Source organism: Phoenix dactylifera, chromosome 6 (assembly GCF_009389715.1).
Source record: "Phoenix dactylifera cultivar Barhee BC4 chromosome 6, palm_55x_up_171113_PBpolish2nd_filt_p, whole genome shotgun sequence".
Classification (NCBI taxonomy): domain Eukaryota; kingdom Viridiplantae; phylum Streptophyta; class Magnoliopsida; order Arecales; family Arecaceae; genus Phoenix; species Phoenix dactylifera.
In genome coordinates this window covers 1599272-1626548 of record NC_052397.1, presented here as the reverse complement: position 1 = coordinate 1626548, position 27277 = coordinate 1599272, and the positions used below count along the sequence as shown (strand labels likewise).

Genomic DNA, 27277 nt, shown 5'->3' with positions numbered 1-27277 from the left:
GGGTTTGCATGTTTCTCAATAAGTTGATTCAAAATGTTAGAACTTCTAGAGTATGGTTTCACGTCTCTGATTCTTAGTGTTTCTATCATATATGGTAGATTCATAGTTAATATTCATCGTCTCGGTACTAGATCCTGTACTGGTACTACACTAGCAAAGTATTGGTACGGTACAAATTTTTTTTTGGCATATTAATATCGATAAACCATCTGTACCATATACTGATATTGAACTAGTATAGTATGTTTCATACCGCTCGATTCGGACTGATACAGTGAACCATATTTATAGTATGAACTCCACGTCTCAGCCCTTACCCCGCATGTATCATGATTTAAAACAGTTGGAGCAGCGATTGCGAACAAAGAAATCAGATTGCTACAGAGCAATAAAGATAACCAGGGCATCGTGAAAAATCTGGATGGCAAAGCATTCCAGATTACACAGGAAAAAGGTCATATTTTCATTTCACTGATGGATTTTTTTTTAAAATGATGCCTTTTATTCAGTAAGGAAATCAATTCCTGAATGCTTCACAAACTTTAATTTTATTTTCCATAAATTCCCTGATAAGAGGATGCTATGCTGCCTGCAAAGGATGAAACATATGCAAAGGAGAATGACAAGAGGCTGAAAGAAGATGTCAACGAGGAGTGCCAAACCCACCACCTCCAGGAGTAAGAATCTGAAGAATCTCACCTGCATCCACCTCGACAGTGTTCTTACCTCCAAGATACACCTTTCGCTTGTCTTTCCTGATCAGATAGTTCGCCCCACGAGCCCCATCCCTTCCTCCCTTCAATCCTCTTGGAGCATGCACTCGCCTCTCTGAGAGAATGCTCACTGTAACAGGCCGTCGGAACTCTATTTCCCTGACAAGGCCATCACCCCCTCTATGATAGCCGTCGCCCCCACTGTTGTCTCGAATAGCAAACCTGTGCAGAAGAACCGGGTACCGCTGCTCAAAAATCTCAGGATCAGTCATCCTAGTATTAGTCATGTGACACTGAACTCCACTCGTTCCATCCCAGCTTGGTCCTGCTCCACTGCCACCTCCAATAGTTTCATAGTAGCCAAAAGTGTCATCCCCAAAGGTCAGGTTATTCATGCATCCCTGGGAGCAGGCGCATGCCTGGAATGCAGTTAAGATAACATCAGTTACCCTCTGGGATGTGAGCACATTACCACCCACCACAGCAGCCTTATCACTTGGAGAAAGGAAAGAACCCTCGGGAATATGGATTTTCACAGGAGCCAGGCACCCTTGATTCAACGGTATATCGACATCCACCAGACAGCGGAGGCAGTAGATCACAGCCGCAGTTGTTACCGCTTCAGGGGCATTCCAATTACTATAAACTTCTGGGCTTGTCCCTTCAAAGTCAAAAGTAGCTTCACCCTTCTTGACATCAATGCTGAGCTTAAGGTGGATAACAGATCCATCATCCATATAGTCTTCTTCTTCGATAACAGCAGACCCTTTTTCTTGTTCAACTCTACCAGCAACTACTTTGAGCATTTCCCTCACAGCATGTTCAGCATTTTTCTGAACATGGGTCATGTAGGATTGAACAGTATTCAGACCATATTGATCAATGAGTTCTTTTATAAGTGTGATTCCCCTCTGGTTTGCTGCCACTTGGGCTCGAAGATCAGACATATTATCCTGAAGCCTACGGGTCCCTGGGACCTTATGACACGAATGTTCATCCCAACCAGGTGTCTGAAGAAGATGAATGATTCCATCTTCTTGAAAGACACCTCTTTCAACAAGCTTGAATGCTTTAATGGCCACACCTTCCTCCCATATAGCTTTTGAGAAGGGTGGCATGCTTCCTGGAGTTATCCCACCAATTTCTGCATGGTGCCCTCTGCTTGCCACAAAAAATACCAGCTTGCCATTATCAAAGACCGGAGTAATCACAGTTATATCAGGCAGATGGCTTCCTCCTGCACAAGGATGATTAGCTACCAAAACATCTCCTTCATAGAGGTTTTCACCCCAATATTTGAGTTGCCAACACACTGTGCTTGACATGGCCCCGAGGTGCACGGGGACATGAGGTGCATTTGCAACAAGTCCTCCATCTGGGCCAAACAAAGCACAAGAAAAATCCAGCCTCTCCTTTATGTTTGTTGAAATAGAAGTTCTTTGAAGGGTCCGACCCATCTGTTCAGCAATGCCCATGAACCGATGGTTGAATATAGAAAGCTGCACCACATCCGCAACCCTGTCTGCAATCTCTACGGTGCTTGGGGCTGAGCTAACCTCAATCTTTATGTTACCATACTTGGTAATGATGGCTCTGCAGTCAGGTTCGACAATCACCGTACTGTTCCCATTCATGATTATTGCAGGGCCTCGCAAGACGTGCCCATAACCCAGCTTCTCAAGCTTGAATAATGGTGTGTCTTGCCACCCGTTACCAAAGTATATCTTATAAGAACCTTCTGCTACAGGATTTGCCAAAGCTGGTTCAAGTTCTCGAGGCTTCAAGATGTTGGTGACTCCAATACCTCGAACCCTCACATCACAGATAAGGATTTTCCTGTTTTGTAGTTTGAATCCATACTCCTGCTGAAACAGCCTTACAAACTCAGAAGCATAATCATTCCCATCTTCCTTTGGTTTTTTAACCATGATGGCCGTATCTGTTCCCTCATATCTCAAGTTTAAATAAGACTCTGTCTTGATGCTTTCATCTCTAAAACCCTGTTCTTTCAGCTTTTGTTTTACTAGTGTTAACAGAGCAGCCTCTCTTCGAGACGCCTCGAGCACAGAATCTGGACCATAAACAGAAGAATATGGCTCCTGTGCCTCTTCAACAACATCAGCCAAGCCCATTCCATAAGCACTCAATATCCCACAAAACCGGTGGATAACGACTTCAGACATGCCTAGTGACCTGGCAATAGCACATGCATGCTGGGGACCTGCACCCCCAAAGCAAGCCAGTGCATGGTTTCTTGTTTCATGCCCCTTCATTTCAGTTAGCTGACGTATAGGTCGGCACATTGTTTCATTTGCCACATTCACAAATCCAAGAGCAATCTCCTCCACCGTCATAACCTTTGCTGAAGGGTCCTGGCTTTTCCTGTAAGAATTTATTTCAACAGATAACTTCTCAAATGCTTTTCTTGTGGCTTCTATGTCCAAAGGCTGATCCTCTTTAGGGCCAAAGATGGATGGGAAGTAGTCAGGAATAACAGTCCCCAATATCAAATTAGCATCTGTAACAGCTAATTCCCCACCTTTCCTGTAACAAACAGGACCAGGATGTGCCCCAACTGATTCAGGTCCTACCCGGAAGGATCCAAATTGAAATTTCAACTTAGAACCACCACCAGCAGCAACAGTGTTTATGTCAAGCTGAGGTGCTTGTATTATAGCCCCAGCAATCTGGGTTTCGAGAACTTGCTCATAGCTTCCATCATAGCGGCTTACATCAGTGGATGTGCCACCCATGTCGAACCCAATCAGTGGTTTAGATGTTTCCAGCCCAAAGAGGGTTTGTGAGTAGCCAACAACCCCTCCTGCAGGACCTGAAAGAACTGCTTTGTGCCCAGAAAAGCTTTGTTCTGGTGCAAGGCCTCCATCTGATTGCATAAACAATACATTCATCTTCTCAGCACCCCCTTCAAATCTTGACATGAAGCCTGACAAGTACTCCTTAATGACTGGAGTCAGATAGGCATCAACACTAGCTGTCAGACCTCGGGGCACAGCACGAACCATGGGAGTCAAAGCTGATGACAGAGAGACATGCCTGAAACCCATACTCAAAGCTAACTGCTCAACCAAGATTTCATGATGAGGGTAAGTGTACGAATGCAACAGCACAACAGCCAAACAGCTTATCCCTTTATCAAGGAGACCTTTTAGTGAAGGTTTTAGTGCTTCTACATCCAGAGGCTTTGCCACCCTGATAAGCTCCCCAGATATTCCTTCTATAGAAGAAGAAGAGTCCTCTTTATCCAACACAAGTTCAATTCTCTCATCCACCTCTATGACTTCCTCATAGAGGTTCGAGGGCTTTGAGGCCATGAGGTCGAAGATGTTCGGCCGAGCTTGGTTTCCAATCTGAAGCAAGTCTCCGAAGCCCCCAGTCACACAAAGAGCAATCCTCTCACCTTTTCGCTCCAGAAGAGCATTTGTAGCAACAGTGGTGCCCATTCGAATCCACTCAATTTTGTCTGTGGGAATCTTGGAAGACCGTGGGATTTTCTGACCGGTATACTCTTCTAGGATCCTTCGAATCCCTTCAATGGGAGCATCATCATAGTTTGATGGGTCCACTGATAAAAGCTTCATCACGCAGCAGTCTGACTGGCCTGGGACTTCTGCATAGATGTCTGTGAATGTTCCTCCCCTATCAATGCAAAACCTGAATTTCTCTTCCTTGATGCTCCCCATTTTTTTGTTCTGCTTTCTTAGAAACTACAGGATCATGCTGCCATACATATCTCAGAATTAAAGTCTTATGATGATGCTCAGAAATTCTCAATCTTTATGTTTGTACTAATTCAATTCTCAAACACGCAATTTGTGTGCAAATATAAGAGATGTCTTTTTATACAGGTAACGAGCCAAGGGTTCATAGCTAAACATGAAAAGGACTGGATTTTTCCCCTCAAACCAAGTAATATCTGCTGAAACGAACCAGCCTTTAAGACTCCAGACTTGGATTCTATTGTTTCAATTTTCCATCAACAAGACTAGGACAGGCATAAACACATCAAATCAAAGTACCCTAGCGGATTAAAAACTTAAGGGCTTCAACAAAACAAGCAACAGCGTTTTGAAGCCCTAAAATGCACTGACAGAAAACACATCACGTTTTAAAAAACGTTTACCTTAAACAAGAGCTGAAAAGGCAGTAGAACAAGCAAAAAAAATCCAACCTTTTGATAGATCCCGAAAAGTTGTGGGTGAGAAACCAGCTCAAAGTCGTACCAAATTCCAGGGTTCAAACTACCCCACCACCGGCGCAAAAATCAGAAAAAAAAAAAGCCTTTTTTTAAATTCCAAAAGAACGCCTTTTGAAGACCAAAAATCATTCCATCTCGTGTGATAAAATCTAATCGATCAAGCAGACGTAGAAGATATAAATCACCCGCAAGACCTATCAAAATTATATATATAAAAAAAAAAACATTCATCAGTCTAAGTAGCTTACCAAATCTCTCGATGGAGGAATCAATATCCAGATCGATCGGTGGAATGGAAAAGCGCTGTTTGTCTTCGTTTGGGGCTCTTGCACAGCCTTTTATTCCAACCATTCTGGGAAGCGATCTTGGAAGAAGACAACAAAAAAGAAAAACGAAAGAAAGAAGCGACATAAAGATGAACCTAGACGGGCGCAAGCAACACGTTCTTGCGTTAAACAACTTGAACCGGACTCAAAAGGTCAGAAATAGGCGGGTAATGTGGACCGGGACATGTACGAGTCTGAGATTTTCTTCAAGTTGGACAACGTAGCCTGATCATTTGCGGCTCACCCTGGCAAATGACGCATAAATTCATGGCCGCTGACCCTCACCAGTTTTTTTTTTTTTTTTTAATAGTCAAAATGGCTTTCTATTCATATATCTCTAACATAAGTACAGACCGCTAAATCTAATAAAAATAAACAGTACAAAACATATAGAATACTAGCTAAGTTTGTCGAAAAATTCTTTTCGAAGTGCCGGACGACATACAAGGCGATCCAACCGACTGCACTATTCGCTTTTCGATGCATATGAGCTATCCGAAAAGGAGATTAACTTTCTCACTAATGTACAGATGTTCCGTATCAATGGCCATCTTCATATCTATCTGCTTTCCTGATCCAGTCAATTATCTGTTCAGGACCCAAACGCACAAAGTTGTGTCATAGTTGAGCTTCTGTCATTGGGCTTGGCCATAAATCTAAATTCAGCAAATACAAGAAGAGCCGCACCATGAAAAAAATACATAAATATAAAATTAAGAACATCTTGGAGGCTATTGAGGAAGCTCAAATTGAGAGACAATGTTCACTAGCCCATGTCCTTGTTCTTCAATAAATGCATCAGTTTAGCCCTACGATTCCCTTATGGCAGGGATGTGTCTCTGAGTTTTGAAGGCCCACCTGCAACAAATAGGCTTTTTGCCGGAAGGAAGGAATTGAAGGGTGATTAAGTTCCAAAGCTTGAATTTCAGTGCGGATCCACGTGTGATTAGCTTCCAAGGCTTGAATTTCAGCGCCTCACATGAAGCCACCATTGGATCGCACGAGGGTTGCTTCGGGATCTACACAAGCAAGTGGATAAATAGACATATTCGGCATGTTCGGGGATCATGCACTGTTTCAGTGCACATGGGCGAGGGCGGCGTGGCGTGCGGCGGGGCTAATATGGGAGGATTGGTCTCAGGGGGACCAATTCTTACGGACCATCCGTTGGTAGTCGGGCAACGCATTGACATGCTAAGAGGCAGTTAGAGCGACCTGCACAGCATACCAGATATGGCTGGCAAGGAATGTTCGAACCTTCGGCGAGCAGAGCATGTCGCCAAAGCTCATGGTGGAGAGAGCCCGGGCGCAGATGACAGAGATTAATCATGTTTCCTCCTTAGAAGGACTTTTGATAGCTCGGGATATCTGAAGTTCCCATTCTGCCTCGGCAGCTTCTCGTACGGTGTTTTTCACCGAGGAGCCCCCACCCCCAAGCTTCCTTAAGGTCAATTTTGATGGGTCGATGTTGGATGGTGGCACAAAAGGTGGAGTGGGATTCGTCATTAGAGATCCGAACTTCAGGATCGTGGCGGTGGGAGGCTGTCAGTTATTTGACTGGACAGTTCCTGTAGCGGAGCTGAGAGCTGCCTGGGCGAGTCTTCAACACGCTCAGCGTGTGCTCTCAGCTAGTTCAGTCATTTTGAAGGGTGACTCGGCTACGGTCATCAGCTGGATCCAGGGGGTCAGAGGGTTGGTGCTGCGGACCATCCTTTGATTTACGATATCTGGATGATGATGAGGAACAGAGAGGTGGTCCAGGCAAAGTATGCATTTAGAGAAGTCAACGGAGATGCGGATTGGGTGGCTACGTATGTGGCTAACCATGCCAGTAGTACCCTATGGGCAGGGAATGGGGAGCTGCCCCGGGAGCTCCGTGATATTTTGTTTTCCGATTTTATTAGGTGTATTCATACACGTATTGTATAAATTATCCGGTATAGCAAAAAAAAAAAAAGTGCGATCCAACGAGTGACATTGTGAAAGAAGATCAAATATTTTTTCGTGTGAAAGATGCAACCTGAACACGACCTTTTTTTTGAGCTCACTGAAGCTCCTCCATAATATGGTCTCTTCCTGTTTCTGAGTTCTTATCTTCTTGTTCAATTAAACTGAGCATGGCTTCCCTTAGTAGATGATCCAGCTTGGCTATTCTTCTCTTTGTTTCTGATGGTTTCTAACTCCATTTCATACTTCTCTTGTATTATTATGCTGTGGGCTCCTCCTCCTGTGGGCGCCAGTCAAGTTTACTAACATATGTTCCTATTCTTACACAGGGGCGGCCCAATGCATTTGGGGGCCTCGGGCGAACTCACTAAATGAGGCCTTTTTTAAAATAATAATAATAATAATAAATTTTTAATAAGTATAAAATACTTTAAAAAATTATTTAAAAATAATCCGTCTAGCTTTTTGAGATGCAAAATTACTAATCAAACTTTTGTACTCAAGATTCATTAAAATATTATTTTCAATCGATAATATAGCTGCTCCTTTTTGAGATTGAATGAGTTTTTCGATTTTTCTTTTTTTTTTAAGTTTTTCATATCCACATTCATATTTTCTATTAGACATTTGAATATAAAAATTATATTAGTAAACAAAACAATTAAGATAATTACTACAAACAAATTAAAATATAAAAGAGAAAAAATAGAAGAGAAAAATTGTAACAAAATTATAGAAATTGCAATAAAATTAGAAAAATTAAACACTGGATGTTGAAAATATAATCAAACAACAAAAGGGGGTTAGAAGGATCACACCATATGTTGTGCACTTGTGCTACAGTGACTAGGCCCACTACCCAGTAAGGCAGTAACCCACTGACTCACTGAGTCACTGTCAGTGTCACAGACTGACAGTCTCTCAGTGATACGGACGGGAGGGAGGGCTGAGGGTGAGGGGACGGCCGGGCCTCTACTGCTTCACGGGACAACGGGAGCCGGGGCCGGTGAGGGAGGCGAGGAGGTCACGCCGTCTGCCGTGCCGTCACGGGATCACGGGCTCACGGCCTCACGCCTCACGGGAGCCGGGGTCGGGGGCGGGCGAGGAGCGGAGGAGGTCACGGCTCACGGACTGACGGCCTGACGGCTGACGGTGTCACAGGCGGGGTCCGGGGACTGGGAGGCGCTCAGGCGGAGGAGACGACCTCGCCGGCTCGCTGGATTGAGCCGGACGGGCCGACGGGCGACGGGGTCACGGCCTCACGAGAGCCGGGGGCCCGAGAGGCGGGAGGGAGGCAAGGAGCCGAGGAGCCGAGGAGCCTGGATGGCTGGATGCCGGGGAGGCGGGGACGGTCGCGGCCTCGCGGGATGCCGGGGCCCGAGGAGGCGGGGAGGCGGACTGGCGGAGGCGCGGCCACGCGGGGGGAGGCGAGGAGGAGACGAGTAGACGACCCAGGCGGCAGCCGGCAGGCAGTCACACGGTCACACCTTCACGGAACAGTCGAACAGAGTTACAGAGTAGAAGAGGTTTGAGGAAATAGGAATGAGGAGCAGAGGAGGAGGAAGCAGAGCTGCAGAAGTAGCCAGAGGATGCGGATGTGGAGGAAGTAGAGCTGCAGGATGAGGCGACCCGCGTCTTGTCGAGGTAGCCGTTGGCTCCTGCCATCCTGCGGGCTGCGGCTAGCTAGCTAGTAGAACCTATATTTCGTGAGCTGGGAGGGTAGAGGCGTAGAGCGTAGGATGCCGTCGAGGGGCCTTCTCCCGAGCCGGGGCCTTGGGCGACCGCCTAGGTCGCCTAAGGCTTGGGCCGCCCCTGTTCTTACAAAGGAAAGCATTAGATTAGACACCTAATGAATTTTTCTTTCCTCGAGAATTATTTTTATTATTTAACTCGAGCTTTAATGCAATAGATGCGAGCTGACGATAATATATGGGTGTTTTTCACTCGCATGCAGAAGGGAGACGAAGCGGTGGAGAAGGCCTTGGAGTGATGGGTTACGTAGGATTCAGTTCAGGCCAATTTGAACTTTGCTATTGCTATATTCCGTATGATAAGATAAAAAAGTGATGAAATAAACAGATAATGGACTTTAGATAATTAGTAGAAATGACTCCTTGTCTGAGTTAGAAGCAAAAGATCCATCGGTTCGGCATTTGTTTCCGGTGGGAACTGTCACTCTGTTGTGATGCTGTTCTTGGAAATTCTATAGCAGCATTTATTATAGCAAACAAAATAGGTTGCTGTGCAATTTACTGTCAACAAAAAAGAATAATGGAAGGTTTTTACGTGGCAGAACACAAAATTTTGTGGTCTAACACCAAGAATCCTTACAATATCCAATAGGAAAAATAATGTACATAAACCCATCATAGAGGAATCATGAACATAAGTGAACATAACTGACATATGACCCCAAAAACATAACCAATGGAAGGCATCCCTCTTCATGCTTGTCGCCCAGCGACATAAAAAGGCAGTTATGTGCGGTGGCATTCACCAATGTTAGTATAAGACTGATGAATGGATGAAAAATAATTACAATTAGAAATATTAAAAAAAATCTATTAGCAATTATGGGAAAGAAGCAATTTACTGTGATGTAAAAATTGAAAAAAGGACAAGGCATCCTGCTGAATCTGCATCACATCAGGAAACAAAATTGAAGGGGAACACAAGCACCTGAGGCAGGAGACTTATCGAAGAATATGCTGCAGTGATGCAGGGTGGCGCATTGTCTTGCAGATTCTGGTTTGTTACAATATCACACCTGCTTCAATGGAATCGCTTGAAAATATTTACAACCTATGAGGATTTTGAGTGTTTGAAAATGAATCAAAAGCTCCACTTCTCATGGTATTCTCAATGTACTATCGAAAGATAATGGCAGTAACCAACATCATGTAACTCTTTCAGCATATCCTTCCGCCTATCTTATGATGCCTTACGGTACAAAATGATTTTTTTCTGGTACAGCGGACAAAATGATTTTTGTTGGTTAAGAGTAAGACATCTAATAGTTCTATGCTATTATAAACATGGCTTGTTAAAAATTAAGGGTCTGTACCAGCTTGTCAACAGCACAGATATGCTAAACCTTTGTTATATGGGCTTCTGCCAATGAAGCACTGAGGTCTTCTCTAGATTGTGATCTTCGGCTTGAAAGAGTTGTCTGACCCCTGTGAGGTGGCCAGAAGGATCCCATTCCATCGCCAGACTGTATCTGACCTAAGCTACCAGTGGAATAACTATGAGAAACACCTAATGGGTGCAAAGACGATTCCGTAAGCTGAATGGTGCTACCACTGAATCCATATCCCATGCCGAAAGGGTGCTGCTCAGAGCCAGAAACAGTAGGACTAAGCGGTGTCTTTACTCTTCCATCACCTGAAAGGAGAAATTCAAATAATTTTCATCAAGCCTTGTATGGGTCATAGCAATTGCAAGTACATACTACATAACTCATGCTTATTGCAGAATGAAAATAAAAACGACATGTTAACGGGTAGAGCACTCGAGAATACAAAGAAAAAATGTTTGGAAAAGGAAAGAAAATAGCAACAAAAGATTCACAGACTCATCCAGTATCTTTGCATCCACAAAACTAACAAGCGAGATAAAATTCTGATACTTCGAGGCAATTGTTACGGGCAGAAATGGGTGCCTAGCTGGTCCCCATCTTGGCACCCTGGCAACCCCACTGCCTATGTGTGCCTACAGAATACAAGGGTCCCAGGCTTATTGACCAAAGGGCCTGCATGGGTCACTGGGCACCTGACAATCAGCTAGTGCTCATACTCGCACCGTTACATATATGCTGCTATTTATAGCCCAATTATAAGTTGTCTGTAGTCCAAATTTACACTAATCCATGCCTTTATGTAATCTATCATGATTATGTTTTCTTGACAAACTAAGGCAAGCTACAGATGCAATGTACTTCATTGATAAATTCTGCCTCATAATCAGAGTTCTAACCTACTGGAAGAGTATGTGTTGATCCGTATATTAGTTGAGTATATTGGAAGCAGAGTTTAGACTCTTTAAACCATTTCATGAAGAGTCCATGTAACTGAAATGTATGCAATTAACATAAATAATTAAGGTGGTGAACAACATACACTTAATATTTAGCTGTCCCATGTCCTGTGCTCCTAATATTTGCCATGCTGTATGTCCATGTGCATTGCCATATTGTATGTCAGTGTACAGTCATATTCTGATATTCATTCCATGTACCAATGTTCATCCTCTCTCTCCAAGCTTTTCCCCATTAAATGTGGACTTCTTTAGAATAAATGGAAGTCAACAAGATCCACAAAAGCTTTTCCCCATTAAAATGAGGGCTTCTTTATGACAAATGTAGGTCAAGAAGATCCACACGAGGATTGAGTGAACTGTCATGACATGTCATCAACTCAATGTCAACCATCAAGAATCAGAGCTTAATTTTTAGTTAGGGTCACCTTGGGCAAGGAAAGACTTTGCTAGGAGATATAAAGACTAGACATGCATGATTCCATGGGTGGATCAAGGGGGTGATAGAGGGTCCCAAGGCCCCCCAAGATCCGAAAAACCTCTTATATAGCTTTTATAAGAGTGCCCCCCAGGATCCGAAAAACCTCTTATATAGCTCCTATAAGAGTGCCCCCCAAAATCCTAAGCCTATACATATATGCCCCCTCTCCCCTCCTGCTTGCATTCAACTTATACATACTAGTTTAGATCAGTAAATCTTGAATTTAGTATAATTAGAATTTATATGGAAATAGAATTCTACAATTTCATTAATACCATGATTGTGTAATTAGCATACCTTCCTTTTCTTTTTTTTTAGGGGGCGGGGGGTGCACGCGGTGTAATATTAGAATACCTTCCTTGACAATCCTTAATCCTTATCCATCCAAATAAGGAAACCATGTTTGTGTGATATCTTTTTCATTCCTAATTTACTCCCCTAAGCAAACCTTGGGTAATAAACATCATTAGCTATTAGTTTCCATCTGGTTTTGGGAAGTGTGAACAATTCATGAGAGAGAGAGAGAGAGAGAGAGAGAGAGAAACCCGGGTTAAAGAAGGTAGTACCATGAGAATGGAAAGGATGTAAAAAAGAAAAAGGAACCTGTAGCATGAAACAATGAGGAGGCTTGCTTCCTTTCTTCTCTCTTTGCTTCATTTTTTTCCCATCTATTATTGATTTTTTAACATCTTTTTGATCCAAGAACTATGATGTATGCATGTTAATTTGCTCTCTTATCTTTGTATGCATATACACAACACCTTAAATACAATCCATATTTTATTATTTAGTTTTAACAATCTTCGGAACTTCTCTCTAAACCACTTTGTCCGCTACATTTTGTTTTTGTAGCAGCACCGGTATCCCTTTGTCTCTATAATTATGTCCTCACTATTTAAATATTTTTATTGTTATGTTAAAAAGTGAAGCATGTTGGATTTTCTTACCTTTCTCTCCTAAATAAACAAAAAGGTTCTAGTTACAAGCATTTTAACACAAATGAATTGGTTTTCCTTTCACTTTTTTTAAAAATCAAGTGCACATGAAAATGTCAATGTGCACAATAATTTAAAAATATCAATAAATTTTGATTAATTGAATATTTGATATGGGCTCCCTCGAGGGTAAAAATCCTCAATCTGCCCTTACATGTCCAATTCATATTCATGAATAAAAAATGGTGAATTTGTCATGGCAATTCAGTTGGGACATCAGAAAAGAGTCCAGCTATTGCAGACAAGATTTATTCACAGATGGATAAATCAGATCTCCTTAGCATAAGGTGGACATGATTCAAAGAATCCTGGTTGCTAACTTTTGTCCCAGTCCTAAGATAGAAAATATAATTTTCCTCATATAACGAAGCAACAGAGGCGAGGGCTGAGCCTTGGTGCAACAATAAGGTTGGACCATGGTAACCAGGTTGTCACAGGTTCAAAACATGAAAATGGCCTCTCCATACAAGGGGGTAAGGTTGGGCACATATGACCCTCCCTAGACCCAGCAATGGCAAGAGCCTCATGCACTGGATGCCCTTTTTTTCTTAATGAAGCAAAAGAAAGCCCTTAGACATGAAAGAGTTAATAATGTTGTTCCATCCATCAACCAACTCCTACTTGATGAATACCACTGCTCAACTTCAGATAGTGAAATCAAGATTGGCCATGGCTCTTAGTTAGCATTTTAAAAAAAGATGGATAACAAAACCCAAGCTTGATACTTTCCTTTTTATTTTTTTTGAAACAATGTTAAACAAGTAGAATTTATAATTGGACATGCAAAGAAAACCAAAGGCCTCAATGCATGAAGCAAATTTATTTGGAACAATCAAGAATTTATCACAAAAGGGCTGGTAACAATGCTATTGGAAAAGCATACCTGAATTTATGGGACTCCATCGTTGGAAAAGAAAAGGAGATGATTTATTGAGAGCCAAGTTGGTTGCACTGTTATGCCTAAAAAGTGGGAGATATGATCTCTGGAGAAATCCTGGGGTCCATTTGCTAACACATGATAGTGCACAAAGTAAGAGTATAATCGACACCAAAAGAAGGAGAAGAAGATAAGTCGGATTTATATCTGTATGGAATATTTTATAGCTCTGAAGATCAATTCTGCTCGACAATGCTCGTCCGGCCTCTGCTAATGCAACTCCCAGTGTCCAAGTAATACTACCAGAACCAATGACCACTTGGTTATCTTTGATCTGCAATCCCTCTCTTAATAGTGAAGCAATGTATGGTGCCCGAAAGCAATACTGTTCTATGAAAGGTTGTGGAGCAACACTGCTCTTCGCAACTTCCCATTTTTTTCCACAGAATTCCTTACCCAAGTTTAGAACATCATCAAGGGTAGCCTCAGAAGTCAAGTTGAAAAACCGAAAGACCACAAAGAAACCAGACATGGCATAGAATTGTCCATGCGGACGAGGTAAATTATCACTGAGAGCACATGGCTTGAGTCTACAATCAACTGCAGAACTTGTACTAGACCATTCAGACAGATTAACTGCTATTCTTGCAAGTGCACTGCATTCTTCCCAATTAGGAGCACCAAGCAGTTCAATAACCATTCCAGCCATTCTAGCATGCCCAGAACTGATTCTCCCTCCAATCAGAGGATTTTCTTCTTGATTAAGTGTAGCACAATGAGGACAGGTATACTCCTCTCTGTACCCCATGTGCAAGCACGGATGCCTAAGCTGAACTTTTCCATTTCTTAAGCCAGCAACAGCAGTGCCTGAGAAACTTTTGAGAAGATAGCTTACAGATTTGTCGAATGCATCATTTAGTCCATAGCCAGACAGAGAATACGCACTTAAATAATGACTCACAGTTCCAATTCTCAAATTTATGCTAGTCTCATCATGCATTGGCTTCTCGGTCTCAAAAGTAACTTGCAATGATGAACCACCCATATCAAGTGCACCAAATGTCTTTTTACTTGGTGAGGAACCTAGCATACCCATATGATGATTAAGAGCAATCCATCCATAATAAGCTTCCTCCATGCCAGTTATGATCTTGACCCAATCTCTTTTACAGAAAAATGATGAACTTTTCAAAATATTCCATGCCTTGTCCAGAAGCCACTCTGAATCAGAACTCCGTAGCCTACGAACCCCAGCTGTAGCATAAAGAAAGAGAGAGGCATTTCTGTGAGCACGCTTGGGTATCTGTCTCTCAGCCCACTGAAGAAGTGGCATTATTGCAGCCTTCAACCCAGTTTCATTGTGGACAAGTTTATGAAAACCAGGTTCCGTTTCCATACGCTGATAAGCATGGCCACTCCGTGCACTAAATTTTCTTTGCGAACCTTCAGGTAATGATCTCAAGACAATAGGTAAATCTGAGTGGCCTTTATTTCGATTAATAGACCAGTCATAGACATAAACTCGAGTACTAGTACTTCCGCAATCAAGTATGACATAATACTCTGATGCTTCATGTGACAAATAAGTACTAAGATATCTTGAACATATGTAAATGAATAAAAATAACAAGAGAATGACAATAACACCTACAGCTGCCCGTATCCATTTCCTTCCTTTAGTTGGGGTTGCTAGAGAGGACTTCTCCTTTGAAAAGCTATATCCAGTAGTACTCTCTCTTTCTAGAGCATGTAGAGGTTTTGCATGGTCATTACTTCTAACAGTTTCAAGGTCAAAGTCACCCTCCACCAGATTTAATTTCGAGAATATTGGCAGTTCATGGAGAGATGTTGAAAGCTGCATGCTGGTTTTCTCTTGTGGTTGACTGAAGCCAAGCTATGATTTTGGCATGCTGGGACAAGAAATTACATGGAGAAACCAAGAAATACAGTAATAGAGCAGAGACAAAAGAATTGCTGCAGTCTTGTTAGATTGCACCTGACTGAAGCTGATTTTCTTCACTAGATAAATTTTGTAAAGCAATTCCAGAACCTCGTATCTGTATGTCTGAAAAGACAATGAATCAGGACACTTGGAGAAGATAAATTATCAACATTTCCTTTATCATAATCCAAAAAATACTAACAGCAGTGACTAAAAAAATGACAAACAGCAAGAATAAAATTCAAATTCCAGATATCATTCAGAACAGTAAATAAATGCTCTATCAAACAATCAAAAGATTGCCGCTACTTTCTATAGCAGTTTAATAGTGCTTGACTAGAAAAGCTATTGGTTAATACACAATAATGCAATCTAAACAGTTATAACATTTTTCTAAGAATGCACCTGCAACTACCGCTTAAAGAAGTAAACAAGAATAGTGAACCAACCATCAGATATAATATTTTGGTCAAACATTGGATTACAAGCATAGAACAACATAATGCATAAATCAAGTAACATAAATTTCACAAGAAAGCCTAATTTTTATACTCTGAGTACTCAAGCAATAATTTGAAAGCTAACTGTTCAAATAACACTTGGATGCCATAAAAGTAGTGCTGTCTTATCAGAATATGGATGAGACACCGAGGAGGAGCATCAGGTGGCAGCTGGCTACTCCATAAACTCAATAAAGGTGTCATTTCCATCATGGAACAGGTTATTAGAAATGAGTTGAGGTAATGCTCTCTTATGAGAATATGGATGAGACACCAAGGAGTCGTCTCAGGTGGCAGCTGACTATTCCATAAACTCAATAGATGTGTTATTTTCAACACACAGCAGCTTATCAAAATGAGCTTCCATTATCCTTGGGTTCAAAGGCTAATCATAAAAGTTCTGCAAATATAGTGCAAATTTGTAAACATAGCATACAGAAACTCCAATTTTAAATTCAAAAATCAACAAAAGGCCACTGGAACAAATTTACAAGTTCTCGTGGCTAGGCTATCAACAAATAGTTTGTAACTGCTCTCTCTCACCTTCATCTACCTTATCACCCTAACCTGCTGACATCAGCACATCAACAACCTAAGTGTATGCAGTCATCATAATTTGAGGCCTAAATATTGTCTCCTGAAAAAGAAAAAACAACTTTTATTTCTTCTTGGGTGGTTGAATTGCCTGATTCGACACTTCCCTTGCCAAGCTAGCTAGTGGAGAGCTAATGCTGGATTGGCAGCTGGAAAAAATGGTATTTCTAAAGATTGGCTAATTAGTGGAGAACTCTATTAAGCACATCCTCTTCATCCAAAACCCTAATCCTAGATCCCATAAACCTTATTGAGTCTGGAACCTGAAATATATGCCGTTTCCTATTCCAGATTTAGCACGCTACTCCTAGTCTATCCAGTATACATATCTTGAACACAGGTCTGTAGTATTTATGGGCCCAGAACCTGTAATCCACTACCATGATCAAATAGTGTCAACTCCAAGTCTCCAACCTTTGTCTTAGAAAAGGCGGCAAGCTATAAGTTGTTCAGCCCCTTCATCTATTTATTCTCTAACTATTTCTTCTGTTTACTGCTTTGTTGAAAACCCTCTTAAGAGTTTATGCCACCACTACCTCCCTCCAACATAATGAAGCCCCTCTTCATCAGCACATGTATGAAGTATCATGTAATTATGTAGTTAAGCCCCATTCATTTATCTTACCTCTCTAATTGCTTCTTTCATTTACTTATCTGTTGAAAACCCTCTTAAGGGTTTCTGCCACCAATAAATCCCTCCAACATAATGAAGCCCCTCCCATTAGCACGCTTATGTATAACACATGTACACAGTATCACATAATTATGTAGATTATACCTATTCATTTATTTTATCTTTCTAATTGCTTTTTCCTTTTACTTCTTTGTTTGACAACCCTCTTAAGTGTTTCTACCACCACGATCTCCCTCCAACATAGTGAAGCCCCTCTCATCAGCATACATATGTGGAATTGCACAATTATGTAGATTTTGTTGCCATGCTTGAGTATATGAATGTCAAGTTATAGCCAATCCAATACTTTGCTATTTCACTATCTCTGTTGATCACATTGAGAAGCATCTATATTGCAGCATGAATGTCCATTTGGTCCAAAAATCACCCACCACCCATGTGACATGGTACATCCTGTTCAACATCATATATATGATGCTATGACATGGAGTCATAGATTAATTGACAACAATTGGCATCAAGGTTTTAAATCCCATGGGATGGAGGCGTCCCGATTTCTCCAAGGAAAGGGACTCCCTGCCATCCCGCCGCTTTCTGGCATCAATCCCGGTCGAGCATTCCAAGGAGTACCCTCTATCTCTCTCCCCATCTTCTTTCCTCTGTTTCTTTCTTTTCTTCCTTTTTCCTTTTTCCTCTTCCTTACTTCCTTTCTTTTCTTCTCCCTTCCTTCCTTCCTTTCTTTTCTTCTCCCTTCCTTCCTTTCTTTCTTTTCTTTTCTGCTTATTTTTTTCCTTTATTCCTTCTTTCCTTCCTTTCTTTCATTCTCTTCCCCCTTCTTTCCTTTCCTTCATTTATTTTCTGTTTTCTTCTCCTTTCATTCATTTCTTTTCTATTTCTTCTTGTTTCTTTCCTTTTTTTCCTTCTTTCTTCTTCTTTTTCCACATGGATGGGTTTTAGAGTCCCACCCCCATTCCGATCCCGGTCATGTTTTCCACAATAATGGGACGGGATGGCCGGGATGCGCCCTTTCCCATCAGGATATAAAATATTGATTGGCACTATATGAGTCAAATGCTGTAAATTCTCCTCCTCCTACCTATTCTTCTTGACCAACAAGGCATGGGGCATACATCTTAAAGGTCTGCACTCCCACTTTTGAATGATCTAACTGTTGATTTGATAAATCCCTCAGGAAACATTCACTACAAAGCCCAGTCAGCTTTCCAATTACAAGTGCAACACCTTCAGGCATCATCTCTGCCATGGTATTGTCCGCCACTACCACACATCACCAAGGTGAGGACATTAAGCACTCTATTCCCAACAAAATTCAAATGCTGAAGCAATTTTTTTTTAAAAAAGAAAAGAAAAGAAACGTTCAACAATGCTTGCTTGTTCTATCCGTTTCATCATAATTCTTTGTCCTCTACACCACCCTACATTTTCCTCCTCTGTCCTGTCAGCCATTTTCTCACTCCTTAGCATGAATCCCTGACAGATATGTCCCGAAGCCCAGCTGCGAACTTACACTACCATCCTTCTGTTTCATGCTATCCAAGGCCATTCCCAAACTCCCCACTCATATGCATCCTAAGAAAACTAAACCGAAAATGATAACATGTAATCTTTGATCTCTTTTTTCATATACCATCAATGATCCAATGTATCCCAGAACTGCTACTGCAAATCCTAGAACATTCCTTTTCCCAAGCTATGGGTCACATTCGCAAAGATCAGCAGGTATGCCTCCTAACCAAAATCCAATTCACATCCACAATTTGAAACCTAAAAGGCTACCTAATACTGTGTTCCATCACTCTCCCCCTAAATCCAAGAAACCTATTAAAAGACCTCACCTTTACGTCTCTCAATCCTCCTGACAACAAAAAAGTTCTTCTAAATGCCATTAGTACACTGCAAATTCGAACTATCCCACCATTAGTCAAAACTAACAAGATCAAGCGCCGCCCTGCATTACCCAGAACACATCTCAACGTAAAAATCCCGGTAGAGATCTAAAGAGGAGTAATCTCTCGATCGAAACTCCAACCAAACAAAACGAGAGGCAGCTTCGATCAAATCCTGGACCCAAACAGAAACTTGAAGGGATAACGAAAAGAACATTATAGTTTTTGTGAATCCTCGAAAAAATTTATGGATAAAAAACTCCGAGAAAATGAAGAACGACGACTGACCTGTGGCTTTGGATGAATCCGGCGGCGGGGGATGCACGGGCGGCGACCGTCCGCGCCGCTGGTAGAGAGAAAGAGATGGGTTGGCGATCGATCGGGGGAGGACGGGAGTAGGACGGAAAAAAGTGAAGGAATTAGATCGACGGTATGTTTATTGCGACCTGAATGTGAAACCTAAAGAGACCAAAACCTATGTTTGTGGACGGGGTCCGTCTTTGGGTCGCATCGGCGCGGTCTTTTTTTGTCTGTACTCTCTGCCGTATCTTCTTCGGATCTAATGTATACCAATGGGGCGTTTGGTATGGAATTATTGTCCCAAGGTCAAAGATATAGGCCGCCACATTAATTGCACCACAGTAATTTTATATAACAGTGATACTAAATGACCTTACCAACTCAAGTCACCATCCAACCCAACGTCCTCAAAAATTCAATATCACCCTAAAAGTTGAGAATAAAAATCTCACTCAATCTAACGAAAAAAATAATATATCAATATACTATTAATATAATATATTAATATTATATATATTAATATAATATATTTAAAAATTCTATTAGTAGGCATTAGTAGGCATTGAAGAGGGAAGAGACAATGAGCAAGCGAGACAAGCGACCAAACAAGCGAGGAGAGAGCGAACACTCTTTTAAATATTTGGCCCAGGGGAGAGGATTATAAACCAAACCAACCCACCAAAATGCCACGATTTGGTGACATTCGAATCACCCTATTAATAGTCTGGTTAAAATGGTGGAACCCGCCAATCCCGTTCAGTTTAAAAATATTAGTACGGATTGAACCATCCCGTTCATGCTAGTACGGTGAATGTTAGATATAATTCTTTTACGTCACCTTTCCATCCTCTAACCTGTGTAATCCCCATGCATCTTTCCTTCCTTTACTTCCCCCTTTCTATGTGATCTCTCTTTTACCCTCTTCATAACCTTAATGAAGCTGGTGTAGCTTCCTTTCCATCGCTAGGTAACTATTGTCCAACACTAGATGATTCTATCAACTCGACTAGTTGGCACTCTCAAAATACAAATATATTAGACATGCACCATGCTTTATGACACTTTTCTTTTTATTATATCGAATGATAGTGTCCAGGAATCCTTCGTTTCTATTCATGTAACAAAAGAATATAGGTATCAACCAATCTACTCTTAACAAGATCTGCGGAATCCACTATATGATATGCTCTCACCTTTACTTCAAAAAAAAAAAAATTCTCTCACCTATTCAATATTTACTTCTGTACTGATGTATGATATGATCCCCGTGTCCAGCAGAAGCATAATGTAGACATGTAACTGTGCTATCATGTGATGATACATATTATTCAGGGAATCAGACCTTTCCAACATTCGAAAATGAGGTCCAAGATAGTTTTTTTTTCTTCTTTTTTACAAGTTCGCAGGTGTAAGGTTGGATGTGTGACAGATGTTGCCAAGGAAATTTAAGAAAAATGAGGTGTTCATCTTATGTAGGCCAATCCTATAAGAGAGAATCTATTCTGTTTTCCTTTTTATATAGATGAGTGAAGACTAGGGTAGAAACTAGAAACCCTATCTTCTCCTTGTGCTTCAAGAGATCCTGACCTTTTCTCTATTCTTCCAACAACTGAGAAGCCACCTTATCCTTCCTTGATGGTAGGAGATACTGTTTTGATGGAATTTACGTCTAGTTCTTCCTTGCGAATACGTCATGATGCCCATGTAAGACTACCAATAGGTTGCAGCATATTATCTTTCTGAACAAAATGATGTATCATATTATTACTTAAAATCCTGAGAACTACCTGTTGCCATATACTCTTACACCTATGTCTGTAGTTCATTAGTCATATCATACACAATCTATTTTGATTAAATTAACTTTGCACATCCAGGCAGTGGAATCATTCCTTTAAGTTGAATGAATGGAAGGTACAGGCCTAGCTTCCTTTTTCTTGTCTATCTTATCAGAGTGCCCTGTTATTGAATCATCTGCTTTCAGGTAAGATAGTAGAAACTGACAAGGGATCCAAAGTATTTGCATAAAGATAAACCATATAATCCTAATACTATGGCAACTTCTTTTTCTCCCCAGCGGCGCAAATACTATCACAATAGTGACAGGAAAACGATTACCTGCTGCTTAAATATCCTATATATATTGAATTTTTTTTGAGGGAAAAATTCCTATATTGGAATTTATTAGTGGATCCTTAGTTAATGATTTATTCTAGGGCATTATAAACCTAATACATGAAACGCTATATGGAAAAGACCAGACCATTGTCATTCATTTTTAAGGTCACTACTCTAAGCTTAATTAGCGTGCATATAGGTAGAACTGTAAGCTAGGATATGAAATGACTGCTAGCTTAATTAGTATACATCATTCTATTCTTTAGGTTTATGTTCATGTCATCAGATCAGTCATCAGATCAGTCAATAGTATCGGCTTGCAGCTTATTTCTTGAATATAACAGGTATTTTCTCTGGCATATTCGAGTTTGAAGAAATGTGAAACTTCAATCTTATGATGAGTCTTGGACATAAACCAATTAGGTAACTCCAATTCTATAACATGCTTTCTGGTCTTCTTTGGCTTCTTAGAAGTCTTGCTTGTTGTACAAAAGATTATGCAGTGCATTAGATCGCATTATTTCATCCTAATATAAAGCAATTCCAGTGATGCAGTCCCAAGAAAATGAGCGGGCCCGATAATAGTTTCAATTGAGTGATTAAATAGGATTTTATAAGTTACCACATAACTGGAAGATAGTGATAAGCTCTTGCAGGACTTGATAGCTAACTTATAGCAGTTACACAGAAATAGGAGCTGCCTATCAGTATTTTGATGCCATGCTTAAATATTCCTTCTAGGAATATCTTGTTATTCTGATCAATTGTGCTGTGATTCGAGAATTCTTCCTAAAATATTCTCTGTCAGTATTTTGAAGAATTAGGCTAGATCGACTGCGTACACATTGGTGACATACATGGACCTTTAATTCATCTTCAATGCTTAATTTTATGAAATATATTCCTTCTACAATGATTGAGAATCAGTTTATCCTTGGTATATTACGCTTATTCTTTGTATCAAACCCATTGATTTATTACAGAAAGAACTTCCATGGACAAGCATCTATAGTCCATACATGTGAGACATAACACTACTAAACTAAGACGAGACACATGGTATAGAAATATGGCCCTTAGGAATAATTAGGTAAGCAATCACCACACGAAAACATTTCTTCAGGACTATTCATTATTATTATTATTATTATTATTATTATTATTATTATTATTATTATTATTCAAAAGATCAAATGATGTCATGAGACAGGTTCCTGGAAGGCATGATCTAAAGGTATATTTCAGTAACTCCTTTTTCCATGTGAATCTTTATCCATAGAATTTTCTATGTCCTAATCTTTGCAGCATATATCAGGTAAGTAGTTGATTCCAGACATCAAACTTACTCAATGGAAGCATAAAACTATGTGCTTGGAGCGCTTAGAGCACCCACACATACCACTGAAAGATGCAAAGCAGAGCACATAGATACTCATGGAAAATTATTCATGGAGCATAGATCCCAACTTCGATAAATGCGCACTTGGAGAATATGCTCTGCTGTATTCGTTAAGAAGAGTTTGCAAGATGAGGATGAGCTGCAGAGAAGCAATGAAGTTTGAGTCTGCTTTATATGAGGTCATGGGTCTTCCTTTTGTCCTACAAGGGATTGTGCCCTTCTGTCAGTATAATACACTGTTAGGAATCCATATCACCTTAAGAATCCTATACCCCAACATCAATCCCTTTAGCTGATGACGAATAAGACTTCATTTTGTTTTTTTTTGGTGAAAATGGGAGGTGGACCCACCCAGAATTTATTTGTATAGGTTATTTACAATGATGATCGAAGTAAGCTGAGAACGGCCCACAAAGGTAGTTGTGGATTAACTCTTGGGATTATTCACGTTGATACGGCCATGCAATGTGACTTCCAGAATCCTCAAACCTGAATACTCTGTTGTTACGCTCTTTCCAAGTACACCAGCAGATGAGCCCAATCTATAGCCTCCGGTCAGTTTCTCTATTCGAAATATTTTATCTAAAAATTACTATATTTTTATTTTATAGAAGTATTATAAAAAAGTCCACTAAAAATAAAACCAGAAGATTGAAAAGAGCTTGTCTAGATCGAGGTGTATGATATACACTACCCGTGATTCGCTTCCTACGTATAGATTTGCGGCGATCTCGTTCTCAAGGTACAACAAAAACTCTTGGTCCGTAGTAGAAACTCTCGAAAAACTGAATACTAGTGAGAAAAAGAGAGATCGAATTGTTTTTGGATTAATTTGGAGTCTATTTATAGACTGATGGTTCCAAAGATACGGCATGTTTTGGAAACATCATATCTTTTCATAAACTAACCTTTTTTTCCCCGAAAAACCACCGTCTCACAAAACTTTTTTAAAAAAATATTTAATAAATAAATATTTTTTAATTAAAACTTCAACAGTTCCTCCATCGATGGAGGAATCGGTCTCATCCTCTACTCCACAAAGAGGTCATGCTGGTGGGCCGTTCCGGTTTCTCTTCTTCAGATTTTCCGCTATGAGAATTTTGTTTCTAAAAGTTAGCCAATTGAAAATTTTCATCTCAGGGGCATGGTAGTTTCCAATTTTTCTTTCCAAATACCGATGATACACCTCCATGACAAAGGAAGTCATAGCACTATTTTACCGAAAACGTTTTGGATTTGCTCCATTTCCACTCTACAGAGTCTTCCTCTAAGGTCTTTTTTTGTTCACAGAAATACCTACACCACCATTCTGTGAGCAGGCAAAAATTCAGCAAACGGATGTTGATAATGCCAAATATATAGTAACCTAGGACCTCACTTACCCAAGATCTTCACATCGAATAATCAATGTGGGCCTAAACATACGCTCACACAGGTCCTCACATACTTTTTTCGTTCAAGCTCTGACGTATTCATCAGGTTAAGGGTTCAAATCAATTCAAATATAATCACAAGCACTATGATTGGCTCGTGGTCATCCTCCATGAACTTGTCATGTAGTATCCTCTTAGTCCACATAGATTATGTATCGAATCCGCTCTGATACCATTTGTAACAATCCAGAGCCTCATCGAAAATGGCTAACTAGAAAGTATTTTTTAGATTCCTTAGTCCTATATAAGTATCCAAGATCTCCTCTATGAATAAATGATGTGTGACTAAACACATGCTCACACAGATTCTCATATAATCCTCCAAAATTTTTGGTCCACAAACTTGCTTCCATCGAACCAGACAGTGGCCACTAGAGCACGCTTCATTGCCTCTCTATAGAAATTTCCGCCGAATAAGACTTAAGACTTCATCTTGAAGTATGCATCGAGGAGTTTGGTTTAGGAATAGCATTTTTAGCCTTGATACCCAACAAAGGTTACATCAATGTGCATACATGTGAAGAGACAAAAAATGCTCGAGTTACAGGTAGGTGAGATGCTTCGTATCTCTAAGCACACCAAATGGTCGAACGGTCCCCATTGTGGAAGCCAACATGTTAAGAAGGATCAAGTGAATTAGATGTGACCAGAAACTTATAGGAAGTAGAATCATCATCATGATCACAAGCTTCATGGCAAAGAGTTGGATTGCTTCCGATTCTCATTTGGATTGGAGAGCACCTCTCTGCCAATCACAGATGTATAAATATGGCGCGACGGACATGATTGAGCAGGGCTCACAAAATCGACGGTCGATAAATCAATAAAGTGAGCATGTTCTAAACAATCGACGCTCGTGTTGGAATGATTGATCGATCTAGGTCCAGTTGGACCTCGTGGAGATGTAGAAAAATCCAATCGATGCTCGAAGAAAGTTTGGGAGCAACTCATAATTCCGCTTTGCTGGCAGATGTGGCACGAAAGAAACTCTCAAATTTTCTCGACAAAACTCTTGATACTAATTTCCAGCAAGATGATGCGATCATTGAGATCTCCTGAATTCTCTGTCTCCTTTGATGTAGCTTCCCATAACTGTTTCACTATTTTTCCTTCATTTACTTACCTCTGTAATTACTCCTTTGTATTAACTTAGTACTACATCTTGGGGAAGTGTTTCGCTAACTCCATTAACCATGAAAAGAAGAAACAAAGCCTCTCCATGAATGACAGAATCTTTTATGCCCATCAAGTTAATTAGGAGATGATAGACATGCTGCTAAAGGATAGCTTTGCAGCATGAAGTGATCAGAAGAAGAGGGAATGGTGGGCGAAATTGCAATCCGACTAGGAGCAGCATTTAGGGTGCTTGTTATTAGTTCCGGGAACAGAAGGGGACTGATGATTCGGAGAGGGCTATCTTGCTGGTCCTCAGAATAAAGCTTGTGTAGTTGTGTTCCATCCAAAGGTGTGAACCAAAAGCCTGAAAGGGATATGGTTGCCCAACAAAAAATGTAAGGTGTGGCTAAAAAAAACAGTACAAAGCAAGATTCAAACATACCGATCCAACGTTTCAACACAATGTAAAAAATTTGGCATCATATTGCGCCCTAATTGACTGTATACTAAAATGCAAGAACAAATGCTCTCACTTTGAATTCTATCATACGAAAAATATTGCAGCAATTGTTCCTTTTTGAGGTGAAGAGTTAGGCAAGCCTAACATTCTTTCGTTAAGGTAATAAAAGATTCAAAGAGTGCGAATAATGCAATTATTGTCTCACTTTGTATTGTTAGCATCCTAATTGTGATTTGTTCATGAGAAGTACTAATTATGGCAATGCACATGGATAAAATCATTCACATGTTTTTAATATTCAAATGCTAGTAACATCTAATGTTAACATATTCTATATACACGCACTAATGCACCGGATACCATCAAAAAGATTTGTATATATTCTATATACGTGGCGAATGTCAAGTCATACAAAGACACCAATATGAATAGTGTAATGTGATGCTCGGCTGGCCTTTGTATCAATGTCGCTAATTGAAGCGAACTAAAGAGAGAATAACCTAAACAATAAGACTAGAATTTTCAAATTCTCCTTTCTATTTCTCTTTGCTCGCACAAAACAAATTGATTTTTTACATTTGAAGATCCAGGATATATCATATGCACGAAAATCATCATGGAACTTTTATAGGGTTCACTTTTAACTCCTTTAGCTTTCATTGTCTATTATGGATTGCGGTGGATATCATGATGCGCAGGAATATCCACTGAACATTCCCCCTTGAAATTAGAATACCTGAAAGACCCTTGCCTGTTTTGTCAACAAATGCCTGATACTCTCATACTATCTACATGCCAGGGTTATACTTTACATACTCTCAACAGCTTTGTGTCCAATAGGTCAAATCACATTTGATCTTACTAAAGTTAAGATCCCTTTAAAAATATAGAATGCTATTCTTCTAGCAGTTGGCCAGCTAAAATTTAAGCATCTTAGATCAATTATCCAAGGTTTCTAATTCCCAAACTGAGTGTGACTCATGTGATAGAAATTTTGCTGACATTAAATTCTAACTCTAATCCTGCATTTGGTTTCAAATCCAAACAAATAAAATTGATAACTTGTGATCAAGCATATCAAGTCAAAGGTCCACTTGATTCTTAGGAGGTAGATCTCGACTTTTATATCAGTTCTGCATTCTGTCGCTCCACTTGATTCTTCTCAGATGGAGAGCTATACCTAAAAAGCAAATTTTTGTTTTGATCGGTTCATTTCAGACCCCAAAAGATGAAATTTGAGCTCAACCATTAGTGGTGCCGCCCCCTAAAGGATAGGGCATCACA

General features: G+C 40.4%; 2 protein-coding genes across 4 annotated transcripts; both read right to left on the bottom strand.

Moving 5' to 3' along the window:
* Positions 1–439: 439 nt before the first annotated feature.
* LOC103701959 (5-oxoprolinase) lies at positions 440–5453 on the bottom strand. The gene is made up of 2 exons (XM_008784191.3): positions 5178–5453; positions 440–4451 (listed from the first exon to the last, which is right to left on the bottom strand). Exon 2 carries the CDS (start codon positions 4412–4414, stop codon positions 644–646), a length of 3771 nt encoding a protein of 1256 aa, XP_008782413.1. The 5' UTR covers positions 4415–4451; positions 5178–5453; the 3' UTR covers positions 440–643.
* Positions 5454–9750: 4297 nt separating this feature from the next.
* On the bottom strand, positions 9751–19618 carry LOC103701960 (probable apyrase 7). 3 transcript variants are annotated; one of them, XM_017841527.3, is made up of 4 exons: positions 19456–19618; positions 13597–15655; positions 10267–10586; positions 9751–10166 (listed from the first exon to the last, which is right to left on the bottom strand). In XM_017841527.3, the coding sequence occupies exons 2-3, from the start codon at positions 15449–15451 to the stop codon at positions 10291–10293; spliced, it is 2151 nt and encodes a 716-aa protein (XP_017697016.2). In that variant the 5' UTR covers positions 15452–15655; positions 19456–19618; the 3' UTR covers positions 9751–10166; positions 10267–10290. The 3 variants fall into 3 exon arrangements, with proteins under 3 accessions (XP_017697016.2, XP_038983000.1, XP_008782414.2); XM_039127072.1 differs by having other exon boundaries at positions 9751–10586; positions 13597–15647; XM_008784192.4 differs by having other exon boundaries at positions 9751–10586; positions 19456–19617.
* Between the last annotated feature and the right edge of the window lie 7659 nt (positions 19619–27277).